The 14,920-nt window shown below is 39.8% G+C and overlaps 1 protein-coding gene across 1 annotated transcript; it reads right to left on the bottom strand.

The window, feature by feature from the left end:
- Positions 1 to 806: 806 nt before the first annotated feature.
- On the bottom strand, positions 807 to 1,775 carry LOC104228823 (dof zinc finger protein DOF5.4-like). Its single transcript, XM_009781370.2, has one exon. It carries the CDS (start codon positions 1,773 to 1,775, stop codon positions 807 to 809), a length of 969 nt encoding a protein of 322 aa, XP_009779672.1.
- Between the last annotated feature and the right edge of the window lie 13,145 nt (positions 1,776 to 14,920).

Below are 14,920 nucleotides of genomic sequence, written 5' to 3' on the forward strand. Positions count from 1 at the left end.
CAAAAAATTCAGTACACTCTAATTCAGGGCTTCGAGCGGCTCTAATACCAATATGAAAGAAAACATTATAGTATGTTATGTAATTGGCTTTACAAAATAATACTACGTTCCTATTCTTTTTAGTTTTCTTACTTCTCACATTAAACGTTTAATTAGAGGTAATTTAGTCATAGTAGATATTCTTTTATAAAATTTAGTATTTTCTTAATGAGCGTAATAAAAGCAAAGAGTATAAAACTATGAATGATCTTTGTGCAGACGCACGCTTTAAAATGAACCAACAACAATAATATGCTAGTATATTCTTACCGTGTAGGATCTCAAAAGAATAATGTGTATGCAGATCCAACACTTACCTACGGAGGTTGAACCATAATGGATAATGCAAGTTCTATCATTGATTAAGCAGTTAAGGAAGAAAATGGATAATTAATGCAACGAGTAGAAATGAATAGTACACCAACACGTACACAATTAACATTTCATAAGTTGTTCCCTATACTTCGTTCACAATTAACTTGACTTTCACAATTAAGATACACTTGCATAAATATCTAAATATACCCCTCGCCGGGAAGTTAAACAAAAAGAAAAAGTAATTAGCGTGGAGAGGTCAGTTACATTTCCATATTGAAATTATAAACATCAAACCCTAACTCCAGCCAAATCTAAAACAGGTCTAAACTTAAAAATATGAGAATTTAATATACATACCAAACATATATAATTCTCCACTTCTTTTCTCAAAATTCCAACTTCGTTTATTTTTATCTGATATTTTCAAAGGTTAGAAAAGGAGAAAAAGATCAAGGGAGAAAATTAAGGGAATGATCATTTTCACTCCACTGTGTTTGACTCCAGTAAGATTGATCAACGGTTCCCGTTAAATCATACAGCCCATGTTCACCATCTCCACCCCCACCTCCAGTTTGCCAATCTAGTGGAGCGATCTCATTGTTGTTTACCCTGCTCTGCTGTAACCCAAACTCGACCCGACCCGTTTGATTCATGAAACCAGTATCCATTTGTTCCATCTTCAAGTCATTAACCGGCTGATCTGTTCCCACCATCTTCGCCGGTTGATTCCAATGCTCATTTGAGTTCTGGTTTTCCGGCAACCGGTACGCCGGCATCTCCATCATGTTAAACCCTACTACCGATGGATCGTTCGACGACGTCATCAGGTTCGTAAAGTTCCCAATGTCCTGGAAAATATGGCCTTCGGCAGAATGATCTATTAATGGCTGATGATCAAAGCTTGAGTTCGTACTAGTAGGTAGGAAGAAGTTGGATTCGTGAAAGTTGAGAAAAGTTGAAGCTGAGTTTGAAGAAGCTGCCGACACAACCTCAGCGGTGGCAGCACCGGAGGTATTCGCTGCTGCGGCGGCGGTTGTGGTTGCAGTAAGGCTGGAACTTTCACTGCTAGAATTAGAGTTTGACTTATGTTCCTCCGAAGCCTCGTCGGCAGCTTCGGCAGCAGCGTCGGAAGGAGGAGCGGGCTTTGGTTTTGAACGCTTGCTTTTCCGGCAGCCACCACCGACGGGAACGTTACGGAGGACTCCTCCTTTAGTCCAGTATCTCCGGCAACTTTTGCAGAAGTGTCTCGGCTGAGAAAGATTGTAGTTATTATAGTAACAGAACTTTGTGTTTGGAGAATCACAACGTGGACACTTTAAAACTTGCTGGTTTTGGTGATTGTCAGGCCTTAACCTCCTGTCTCCTCCACCACCAAAAAACCGTCCTCCACCGCCGCCGATCGGATGTATATCTTGCATTTCTCAAACAAATACTGTAAATATGAACGTAGCAGCTTATATTGGCGTTTTCCCGGTGAAGTTTCCGGCGAGATTTCACATTTGCCAACTTTAAAACCTGCGACTCTGAGTATAGCAGCTTCTTTTAAAGCAGAGAGATTTATCTGACAAATATCCTTTGCATATCTTCCAAAAAAATAGTGTTAACTTATATTTAAATGTTTTTATGATTAAAAACAGGAAAGAAGACGAAAAGACATAAATGTCCCTAATGTACTGTTAAATTACTATTCGGACTCTGCGGAAAATGTGGAGTCCATTTTGTTTGTGTTTCTTTGTTGTTACGACGATGGTTGAGTGAGTGGGGGTCGACATGGTTCGACCGTGATGTGACCGTACAGTCCGTGAAAATGGGATGATTTGTGTTGTGTGGACGAGAGTGAAACGTGAACGGTGGAGAGTGAGTTGATTATTAACGATTACGAATCATAGGGTGTTGAGTTGTCGGCCAATACGATATTTCTGTAGTGGGTAGCTTGGTGTCAGCTACAACAGATCCACAACTTGCCACGTTGTTGTTAATCCGCTTTGTTTATGGGTTGCTGGCGGCAACTGTTTTGATGTTCCTTTGTTTGCGAAAAATCTTAAAATCACACTATTTTGATTAAATTTAGAAATAATTCTTGACATCTTATCAAAATACAAGTATCAAAATACAGGCGGACAATATTTCTTTTTTCTTTTCTATCATCTACAGTTTACACTATCACTATTTGTATATCATGCTTCTTTATAATTTTAAAATTAAGTAAATAATCTTTTTAGATTTTTTATGTATAAATAACAGATCTATTACGTATAAAAATAAATTTTTTATGTGCAAAAAATAGATAAAATTATAAAATTAAAAAAAATTATGAAGAGCCACGAAAAAAATTGACCTAGAGAATAGGAGAGGAAGGTATTTGCGTAATATGAAGTTCCTGAAATGACGTCAACATATTGTTTATACTACAATTTGGATGAGCCAGAACAGAAGTTAAGGCCCACTCAAGGATTACTTTGTATTGTGACCAGTTGAATTAGTTAACCACTATTGGACGTGTTTAATATCAAAAATGAGTCAAAAGTAATATAGGTAGTCCAATTTGGGTAAGAAATTGTTGGCGAAATGACTTCTTGGCCACTTAAACCTTGTAGGGCTTTTGAAAGCCGATACATAAACTTTTGTCTTTCCCATTTAAACACTCAAACTCCTGAAACCTATAACTAATAAACACAATTGACCGTTGACCCATCCCATGTGGCGTCAGTTGGTCCTAGTCAGCCCCCTGCGTGAATGTCACGACTTTTAGGAGCGCGAGAGACCCCCTTCCTAACGCCCAACGGTAAAAAATAGGGCCTATTTAAGTGAGGTCTTATTCTTTCAATTGGATACACATTATCCCTCTATTATATGCATTTGAAGCTTCATTTCGCCTATTTCTTAAAATCTGAAGTTTTCTTTAATTTTTTTTTCTTTTTCCAGATTGTGATAATGAATCAAAGTCCTGTATTTTGTCATTGTGGAGTCGAAGCTCATATTTGCATCACTTGGAAGCTAACAAATCCAGGAAGGAAGTTTTATGGGTGCTCAAACTATGGTCGAGCCAATTCTTGTAATTTTTTTAGGTGGTTTGACCCACCTCTTCCAGATCACTATAAACAGGTGATTTCTGGGCTGTTATCAAGAATTAAAGAGAGAGATCGACTACAACGTAGTAAGAGGGTGAAGATCATTGTAACTTTAGTTGTTGTAGTAGCACTAATAATTATACTTTTCTTCTTAGTGTAGTTAGCACTAACTTCATAACCCTATATACAATGATAATGACGGAATGAATGATGTACTTTTTGTGGAATGAAAAGCAATTTTAACATAAACAAGCACACATATATAAACAACCAAGTTCGATCAGCCTTCTTGGTTGACAAAATTAGTACTGAACTGCTGTCTAGTAGCAGAAATAGTTTAAACATTGTTCCAAAAGAAAAGTCATAGTTAAACAGATTTAAGTTAACCTACAAATTAAGTTCTGCAATTAACAGACTTAACTTACCACAAAAACAAACAATCAGTCAGCTTCAAGGTTGAGATTGGTTGATGTTTTGCTGAGATTGGCTCAAGTTTGGACATGGAGACTGCTTGGCTGAGATGAAGAATGGACTTGAGGTTGGCTAAGGCTTGCTTGAGTTTGTTTTCTCCTCAACTGTTGTTGAAGTTGCCTTTGTGATATAGCATTTCTTCTTTGCCACCTTAGTCCAGGTGCACTGTATCCAAGATCGATATTGGTCTGCCCAGCATCCACTACTTTTGTAGGAGCAGAATGTGCCCTATCTCTTGCTCCACACTGCTTATGAAGCCAAATTAGTACCCAAACTACTAATATATAAATAAAAATTCAAATCCTTAATGATCTTACCATTTCTATCACTGTTCATGTATCACTAAACAATATACCAAATCCAGTAGTTCTTGGTCTTCCTCGTAGTCCACTACCTCTTGGCCTTCCTCTAATACTAGCTATAATATCCTCAGAAGTTCTTGATCTCGTACTTCCAGTATCCTGATGTAAGATAAAGTACTTTCTTGTAATTTAAAAATTTTGGTCCTAATACAGATTAACTAAATTAACTAAAATGAATACTTACAGATGTACTTGCAACAACTGATGGTTGAGTATTTCTGTCCCTGGCAGTTCCAGAATCACTTGTAGGACCTGATTGTTAAGTTGTTGTTTGAGCAGCCTGTGATGGTTGGGTAGCACCAGCATTACTGGTTCATGTTGTTCCAAATCCTTGTCCTTTATGAAATTTCCAAAATAAAAAATGAGATATAGAAACAACCAAAGTACAACACATAATCAGATACAAATTGAATGCATTACCAGGATAGGACACCCCTTCTTGTTATGACCTACTGTCTTACAATTAGAGCATGTCATTGGTGTCCCTTTCCTTGATCTCTTACCAAACTTCTTCTTAGGTTCATCTTGAGCTCTTTTTCTATTTTTCTTAGGTCTACCAGGCATCTTGGTAATCACAGGAGGCTCAACAGTTAGATTCTGTATTGATGGCCACATCTCCATGTTGGTTACTGGCTGTATGTGCAACTAAAAGCCTTCAGGTATGTTTCTTTCTTGTACCAGTGGGTTACATAGTCAGCAGACTCAAATATCTTAAAAAATATTGCACATATTGCATGGGAGCATGATATTCCTTTGAGTTGCCATGATCTACATATGCATGTATTGTTGGAGAAGTCAACAATATGTTTTTAAACCCCATGTTGTATCTCATACCCAGTATCCCCATTCCATTTAAATTCATGCTTAACAACATATTGAGATTGTTCCTCTATGTACCCCATTGCCATAGAAGATACATCAGAAATCCACCTTGTTGCAAATTCTCTCATGGTAGTCATCCTCTCCATCAACTTCACTCTAATCTCTTCTAACATGGTTATGATAGACTTGTGCCTAACGTACAAGATCCAACTGTTAAAGGTCTCACACATGTTGTTCTCCACAGAATCACATTTACTCCAATCTTTGAAGAATGTTCTACACCAACATTGTTTTGGGTATCTCAGCAAGTCCTCAATGATCTTACTATCACCTAATTCTGCCAGCTCAACTATCTTAGCCTTCAAATATGCTTCAAATTAAGCCCTTGCACAGGCCCAAAACTTCTTCCTTCTTTCCTCCCCTTTCCACTTTTGTTTCCAGTTGCTCCATATGTGTCTTGAGCACATTTTGTGCTCAGCATTTGGTAACAACTCAGAAACAGATGCAACAAGTCCCTTAAGCAACAAAAAAAAATTAGAATATCAGAAACATATATAAAGTATCCAAGTAATTAAAAGAAGACCAGGGGTGTAGTATATACCTTTTGCATATCAGAAATTATGGTCAGCCCCTTACCTTGGGATTCAGTGAGCTGTAGATCATGCATCAGGCACCTAAAAAACCATGACCATGTGTGCTTTGTCTCCTTTTCCACCACTGCCCAGGCAACAGGGTACATTTGGTTGTTACCATCTTTACCAATGCATGATAATAGCTCACCCTTACACACACCCTTTGGAAATGCTCTATCAAAGCTAATAACATTTCTACACCCTTTCAACCAACCAACTTTACAAGCATGTAGACAAATATAGATACCCACAAACACCTCCTTACTAGGTATTGTCTTATTGGAGGTCTTCACAAAAACAGTGCTGCCAGGATTTGTAGACCTCAACATGTCAGCATAATCATATATTCTGGCAAACTCCTTCTTGTAATCACCAAGATATTGACCCATGACCTGATGTTTAGCCCTAGCACATATGGATTTTCCAACATACATAACATACTTTATCCTAATCAAATCCTGCAACTTCCTAAGCTTAATGTCAGGTTGGTTGATAATCTTGTCCTTGAAATGTTTAGCTACCCATGTTGTATTAGACATCTTGTTTTTGGTTGCTCTAAAACACTTATGAACAGGATAGTAGCTCTTGACAATGAAATTCCCTGTGTGTCCCTCCAAACTTCCCAAAATATGCCATCTACATCTTGTTGAGTTCACACATTTTGCCCTAACCCTATGTTGTTCATTAGGCCTCAACTTAATTTGAACTCTTCTTTGTACAGTATAATCTTGCAAAGCAGATCTGAACTGTTTCACATTTTCAAACACCATTTCCAACTGGAAATAAATTTTCTTACAAGCAGGATCAAAGTGTACCCTACTGCTGTATCTTCTTGGTTGAGGGTTATGCACCCCATCTTCTTCATCTACTTCATCATCTGTATCCTCACTACTTGGATCTGAACTGTCCAGATATTGCTCATCCCCTCCCAACTTTCCAGTATATTTGAATCCCATATCTTTATACATGTCTTCAAAACCAGGGTCTATACCTACAGGTCCACTAGGTATCTCATCAGTATTAACTTCAGAAGATCTTAATTTACTACTCTTTGCATTCACTTTAGCCTGTCTAGCAGCAACAACTTCAGGTTCTAGGTCACTTGATCAGAACCATATAATGACTCATCTATATCATCATCATCATCATCTTCAGAAATAGCCTCATAATCTTTATCACTCTCAGTACTTAGCTCATCACCCTCAGCATCACCCTCAGCATCACCCTCAGCATCACCCTCAGCATCACCCTCAGAATTAGTTGCTAAATGAAAGGTATAGAAGTCACCTTCATCTTCACTAGACTCTTCTGTTTCAGAAGAACTTTCAGCAGCCCTCTTTTTACCCTTCCCATGAATGTTATCACCCCTATTTATATCATTGTTAGGTGAGTGTGTTGCCCTAGCATTAACATCACTTGTTTGCCCATGTGACATTTCATTAAAGCCAAATGGCTTAACATTAGTGAGGTCCACATTTAAACCACCACTACTTAATATTTCATCTAGGTCCAAATTAATACATGGTGTATTAATTGTGTGACATATATACATATCAATAAAATCCCCATCCTTGAGGTCTTGACAGAAAGCTAACACATCAACATCATATTTCAGAAATCTAAATTCTCCTTTTTGGTTAATTTTACATGCATATTTATCTACGGTTAAGTACCTCATATCCTTAGCCCAATAATGAAATTGAATTATATGTAATTCATCAATGTCAGCTTGAAGAACAACTGACCAAGTTTGACCATTTACATACCTCATAATTGGGTCAGCCACTAACCACCCTAGATGATGAAACTGTAATTTCACATAGACAACCATTGAAACCTATAAAAAAAGGGGGACAAGTCAAATACACTTTAACCTTAAAAAGTCATAAACTTTAACAAAATGGGAGACAAGAATATTTTGATATTCAAAAAAGACCTAATTTTTTAACCCTAAATGCCATATCACTCATGAAAAAGACAAACCCCTAAAATAAAGTGAACGTACGACTGTTTTCCCTATACCCTAATATAAAATCCCATAATTTGCATGCAGACAAAAGCCCTAATTTTTTAACCCCAAATGCCAGATCAGTCATAAAAAAGACAAAAAAAACCTAAAAGAGTGAATATTCGAGTGTTTCCCCCAAATATAAAATCCCTAATATAAAATCCCAAAAGGCGAAATGGCTTCCACTATATCAGATGAAAAATTATGCATGCAGACATACATATCTTTCACATTATTTGAATCACATCAAACATTACCCACATTATTTCATAAGAAATTAGAAGACAAAGATGAAAACGACATCAAAAGAAACAAACTAACCTTCAGAGACTAACGTTACTGAAATCGAAAGCTCAGACGAATCTCGATCAGCTTTTCATTAAAAGAGGGGGGGACCCCAATCGTTTGGTTTTGGAGTGATTAAGATTATTTTGGAAGGAGATGACCAGGTTAATCAGCCATTGCTTAACCTAGGTTTGAGAGGGGAGGGATGGTTAGAAAGAGGAAAAAAGACGAAAAGTGGGGGAGGGTTTGTCGGTGTACTGATTAAAAGAGGGGGACCCCAATCGGTTGGGTTTAATTTCGCGCCATTGACGTGTACCGGACTCATTGGTCATTTGCTGACTGGATGGATACGTTAGCGAATGTATAATACACGTGCCTAGGGTCAAGGAAAAATTGTGTTTATTAGTTATAGGTTTCAGGAGTTTGAGTGTTTAAATGGGAAAGATAAAAGTTTATGCATCGGCTTTTAAAAGCCCTACAAGTTTGAGTGGCCAGGAAGCCATTTCGCCGAAATTGTTTGACTCAAAAGATATTGAAACCTTTTTGATCAAATCAATCAAAGAAGAAGGGGTAAATATTAGCTAAGTATAATAATCTCTAGACGGAAATATGGATAAGAAGAAGACGGGTAACAAGATTGCTTTATCGATCTGAATCAGCAAAATCCTTTCAAGAACATTTCTAATTCATAAGTAGAATTATAGCCAATATTCTCCATCTCCCTTTTACAAAGTTATGGTTCGCTATATATATAGGGAGTCGGTCTCCTCTAAGCTATAAAAGACAGATTATAAGGAATATTCTTAGTATCCCTAACGGGCCTATATTATTACAAGGATCGTACAATCTCTTGTTTGTCTCAAGGTCGTCCTCTGCAAGGTGTCAGGTTATGGGGAACTCGCCATTTCGTCGTACTCGTCGATGGTCGTGGTTGTTCAAATTTAGACCCATACAGAAATAAGCATCAAATCCAATATCCATGCTCGATTTTGGCTTGAGAAAAATGAGTTATTGGTTTGAGGGAATTATCCTACTCGAAGGGTATTAGAAAGATGGGTATGCAAAGTGATTAATAGTTAAATTCTCCATCACAAGTCCTTTACGGTGAGAGTGCACATAATTTAAATAGAAAGCGCAATGCAACATTCCCAGATGTTTTAGTCATCCTCATTACAATAAGAGTAACAGGCCAGGTAAGCTCCTCGATATACATATTGCTTGACCAAAAATTGTTGAGCTTTTTGTTAAACCAATTAATAAGGAAATAGAGAGTGAATCCTAGTTAAACATAATGAATTCTAGATCTAAAATTAAAAAATATTAATGGGATGAGACCGTGTTCAAGAACAATAAATATCAAGTGTATGACCAATGATTGTCAATGAATATAGTAACAAACGCATGCAATAAATGTAGATAATGGCATTAAATGCAATAAGAAGGGATTTGTCACCCAAATGTTAGGTGACTTGTGTATAAGTTCAAATTTGGACGACCACGACCACTGACGAGTACGGCAAGGGACGAGGCCCTTACGACGCAACGTCCTTTGGTCGTTGTAGAGGGTGATGACTGACAACGGTCAATGAACACACAACATTGTAGTAGTGTAGGCACAACATGAGACAATAGGAATATGCTTTTTGAATATTCTTTATGTTACACTTTTTAGGGTTTAAGAGGGGATGGTCCCTTATAAATAGAGGGGGAAGACTTTGTAAAGGGGGATCGAAAAGTGAATACAAAAAAGACAACTTCTTCTTATTATAGTTCGGGAATCCACACATCATTTTTTACCTTGGTCAACAACATCCACTGCAATATTTCTCTATATTCGAAGTTATTATATTTACGCTTAATTGTTTGGTTTCGACATATTAAGAAGTATTATTCACCTTGTTCATCCCTTGCATCTTTCAATCTAGATTTTATTATGCTTGGCTGAGATTACTTATTCATCTTCATTAATTGGTTTAATCAAAAAGGTTTCGATATCGTTTGGTCAAACAATTTGGCGTCGTCTGTGGGGATTTCTTTAGCTAAGATTTTAGTCTCATCTAGACTCTTGAAATGGATAATCACCTCTTCTTAGCTTTGTACAATCTAAAAATGGCAACGAAAGGAGATGCAAGGCAAAAAGCAATAGTAGGAATCATAACCAACCTCCTGAACACCATCAACGAAGACAGCAGGGAAGATAACGAAAACGAGACACTGGACACCACACCCATGAGAGACGTTTCACCTCCCCCGCATAAAAGCGTAACTGCTTCGAGTGAGAAGGAAGCCTCCATATCTACAATAGGAGAGGCACCACCAGCAGTAAGAAGACTACTGGAAGAATGGCTAACAAGTACTCTGAACACCATACTTGATAAGCCTTCCCAAAGGCATAACAGGATTGTTGCACATGCAGATGTCACGATAAGCAGTGATGAGCAAGATGCCCCCTGTACAGGTAACACTCATGTCGCTAATGACACAGGTAATGTACGCTTGCAGCCGTTTTAAAGAAAATGGAGAAGATGGAAAATGAGAATAAGGCACTCCGTGACCAAATGAAGGAACACCAAGAGAGGGTTGACAAAATATCAGGCGACCCAAAGTTATTGCCAAAACGCGACGTTGGTTGATTCGTCGAGCAACCATACAGTGAAGAAGCGCCCCCCTACACCATTCCAAAGACCTTCAAAATGCCGTCCCACCTAAAGATATATGATGGTACTACCGATCCAAAAGATCATATCATCCACCACGTCACAACCGTAAAAGGTAACGATCTTTCAAAAGAGTAGGTACCATCGGTGCTATTGAAAAAGTTCAGCGAAACCCTAACAAGGGGAGCCTTGACCTGTTACTCTCAACTACCGGTACGCTCGATAGCAACATTCGAGGAAATGGTAGACAAATTTGTTACCGCCTATGCAGGAGCCAAAAAGGCAGAAGCTAGGGTAAATGATATATTTGACGTAAGACAGATGCACGACGAGGGACTCAGGGACTTCTTAACTCGGGTCAACAGGGTGAGAATGAGCTTACCGAATGTGTCAGAGAAAATGGCAGTAGCATCCTTCCAGAACGGACTAAACAGGAACGGGTCAAGAGCGACCAGAAAATTGCTAAGCAAGCTAATGAAATACCCTCCAACTACTTGGGAAGAAATCCATAACGCCTACTACGCCGAGGTACGAGCCAACGAGGATGACCTCAATGGCCCGACCCAACGGTTGACGTCATTTCAAATTGAACCAAGGAAAGACCATCGTAACGACGGACGAAGATATCAGTCGGGGCCCCGTCTCGGCCGAGAAAGGCATCAGCCTTACGTCACGACGTCTACCCCACATCCGCCGCGGATGCTCCTTCTCGATACACAACACCATATCGACATGAGAAAGTATGCCTCCACTTTTATCTGCTCACAATTTTTGTGTTTCTCCTTCAAAAATAGTGTACGCACTAGAGAAACTAGGTACAAAGGTGCAATGACCGCAAAAGATGAGATTAGACCCCAACACCAGGATGTCAAATTCTTTCTGCAAATTTCACAAAGAAAGGGGTCATAAAACCAAAGATTGCATAGGACTGCGGTAGGAGGTAGTGCGAATAATGAGCCAGGGATACCTGAAAGAGTTGCTGAGCGATTGAGGATGGGCTAACTTCGCCCACGGACGCGAACAGCCCCAGGGACCTCCAAAACTGCCTTCTCCCACTCACATTATACAAATGATCATCGGTGGGGGCGATGGCGCAACAATCAATCATGTCAAGTTCACCTTCACACTCAAATGATCAATCACCCATGAACGGTATGATGACCTCGAAGATAGTATCATCTTCGATAAGTCAGATGTCGACGGTTTGTCTTTCCCTCACAATGATTCTCTTGTTATAACTTTACGTATTGTAGATACTGATGTAAAAAGAATACTAGTAGATGACGGGAGTGACGCGTGTATTATCCATCCTTGAGTCCTCATACAAATGAGACTCGAAGACAAAATAATACCGCACTGCATAACGCTAACAAGTTTTAATAATGCAGTCGAACGGACTTCTGGAGAGATAGTGCTACCCGTCCTGGCCGGAAGAGTCACCCTAGAAACGACGTTTCATGTCATGAACCAAGAAACAGCCTGCAATGCCATCATAAGGCGCCTATGGATACATGCCATGCGAGCGGTCCCTTCCAATTTCTATCAAGTGATCAAGTTTCCTACCCCATGGGGAGTATTCAACATTCAAGGCGAGCAACGCACCGCACAAGAATGCCATCGCATCGCCCAAGATTGCGCCCACACCCAGCAACTCAAAGGGGCAAATGCGGAAGCATAACAATCAGCGATGTCAGGAGCCAAACTTGACATACAGGCAGATGTTATCAAGTACCCTGACATCGTGGAAGCGTCCGAGTCAATGATAGAAAATCTTGATCCCATCCTACTAGACAACAACGACAGCACAAAAAAGGCCTATATCGGGCACAACCTCTCAGAACCAGGTAAGTTTCATAAATTCTTGACTAACCATGCCGATTTATTTGCCTTTTCCTATGCAGATATGCCAGGTATCCCAAAGGATATCACCACACACAAGCTATATGTCGACCCCCTATACTTGCCAGTACGACAAATAAGAAGGAAGTTCAATGTTGTGATCAACGAAGCCGTCAGTGAAGAAGTCGATAAGCTGCTCGCAAATAGCTCCATCCAAGAGTTAAAATACACTCAGTGGGTTGCCAATGTGGTCATGGTGAAAAAGAAAAATGAAAAGTGGAGGATGTGTGTAGATTTCACGGACCTAAACAAGGCATGCCCAAAGATTCCTTTCTAGTGCCATACATCGACCAACTAATCGACGTAGCAGTAGGACACGAGTTGCTAAGCTTCTTATATGCATACTCGGGTTACAACCAGATCCTCATGGAAGAAGAAGACCAGGAGAAAACCACTTTCATCACTCACCAAGGAATGTACTGCTATAAGGTCATGTCATTCAGACTAAAGAATGCAGGGGCAACATATCAGAGATTGGTCACCAAGATGTTCAAAAACCAACTCGGTAAAACAATAGAAGTCTACATCAACGACATGCTGGTTAAGTCAAAAAGGAAAGAAGATCATATCGATCATCTGAAGGAAGCCTTCGACATATTAAGATAGTATGGCATGAAACAGAACCCCGAAAAATGCGCCTTTGGCGTAACCTCGAGTAAGTCCCTCGGTTTCTTGGTATCAAAAAGAGGCATCGAGGTCAACCTGGAACAGATTAAGGCCATTGAAGGAATACCCAAAACATTGACCATCAAAAAGCAGGTACAAAAATTTACAGGATGGATAGCCGCCTTGTCGAGGTTCATCTCACATTCATCGGATTAATTCCATAAATTTTTTAATGTATTAAAGAAAGACAATGGACTTCAGTGGAATTCAGAATGTGTCAACGCCCTAAGGAAACTGAAAGCATACCTGTCATCACCACCCTTACTCACCAAGGCAGATCCAAGCGAGTGCTTCCTAGTCTACCTAGCTGTATCCGAAGTCACGATAACTGCAGTTCTAGTCCGAGAAAACAAAGGTACGCAATCTCCAATCTACTATATCAACAAAACCTTAATTGACGCCGAAACAAGGTACACCCATCTTAAAAAACTGGCTCTAGCATTAGTCGTAACTTCACGAAAGCTTAGACCATATTTTCAGTGCCACCCCATAAAGGTGGTGACAACCTTTCCTCTCAGGAACATCGTGCACAAACTCAAATTTTCAGGTAGGTTGGCTAAATGGGCTATAGAATTGAGCGATCACAATATAACATATCAACCGTGAACAACAATAAAGTCGCAAGTGTTCGCCGATTTCGTCACCGACTTCAGTGCGGAGACATTGCCCGAAATCGAGCAAGAAGTGTTTCGCGCTTCACCTGAACGACCCGACTTCTTTGTCATCTACACCAACGGCGCATCCAACGCGTCGGGATCGGGACTGGGACTCGTACTCGAAGTCCCAACGCGCGAAGTAATTCGCCAATCTATACAATGCCATGAAATGACTAACAATGAGGCCGAGTATGAGGCTGTAATTACAGGACTGAAATTGGCCCTCAAGTATGGTGCTCGGCAAGTCATCCTCCGCTGTGACTCTCAACTTGTTGTGAACCAAGTTTCTAGGACTTTCTAGGTTAAGGAGCAGAGGTTTCAGAAATACCAGACCGAAATCCACAAGCTGCTGTCAGAATTCGACGAATGCCGACTCAAACAAATACCCCGAGCACAAAACATCGAAGAATACGGTCTCGCCAAGCTGGCAGCAGCAACTAAAAACATCACCAAGGAAAACGTGGTCACCCTCCTCCACTCGTCAATAGACCAAATTGAGGTACATTCTATAAATTTAACTTGGGACTGGTATAATCGCATCATATCATATTTGCAGGAGGGAACACTCCCACAAAATAAAAAAGAAGCCAAAAAGCTCCAAATACAAGCGTCCACATACAGCCTCATAAACCATGACCTTTACAAAAGGACGTTCATCAGCCCTTTAGCCAAATGCCTTGGACCAAATTAGACAAGGCGTGTGCCAGAAGAGGTACACAAAGGCCACTGTGGTGCCCATACAGGCAATCGGGCCCTCGTTAGGTGTATTATTCATGCAGGATACTACTGGCCCACTATGAAAAAAAGAGGTCGCAGAATATGTCAAGAAATGCGAGCAATGCCAGAAATACACACCTATGATACACCAGGCGGGGGAACTCCTACATCCGTCATTTCTCCATGGCCGTTAATAAAATAGGGGATGGATATCGTCGGGCCCCTCCCAGCAGGGCGAGGTAAGATATGCTTCCTTGTGGTTTTTACTGACTACTTTTCCAAATGGGTGGAAGCAGGTGCGTTCGCTCAAATATGTG

This window comes from Nicotiana sylvestris, chromosome 6 (genome assembly GCF_000393655.2).
Source record: "Nicotiana sylvestris chromosome 6, ASM39365v2, whole genome shotgun sequence".
Lineage (NCBI taxonomy): Eukaryota > Viridiplantae > Streptophyta > Magnoliopsida > Solanales > Solanaceae > Nicotiana > Nicotiana sylvestris.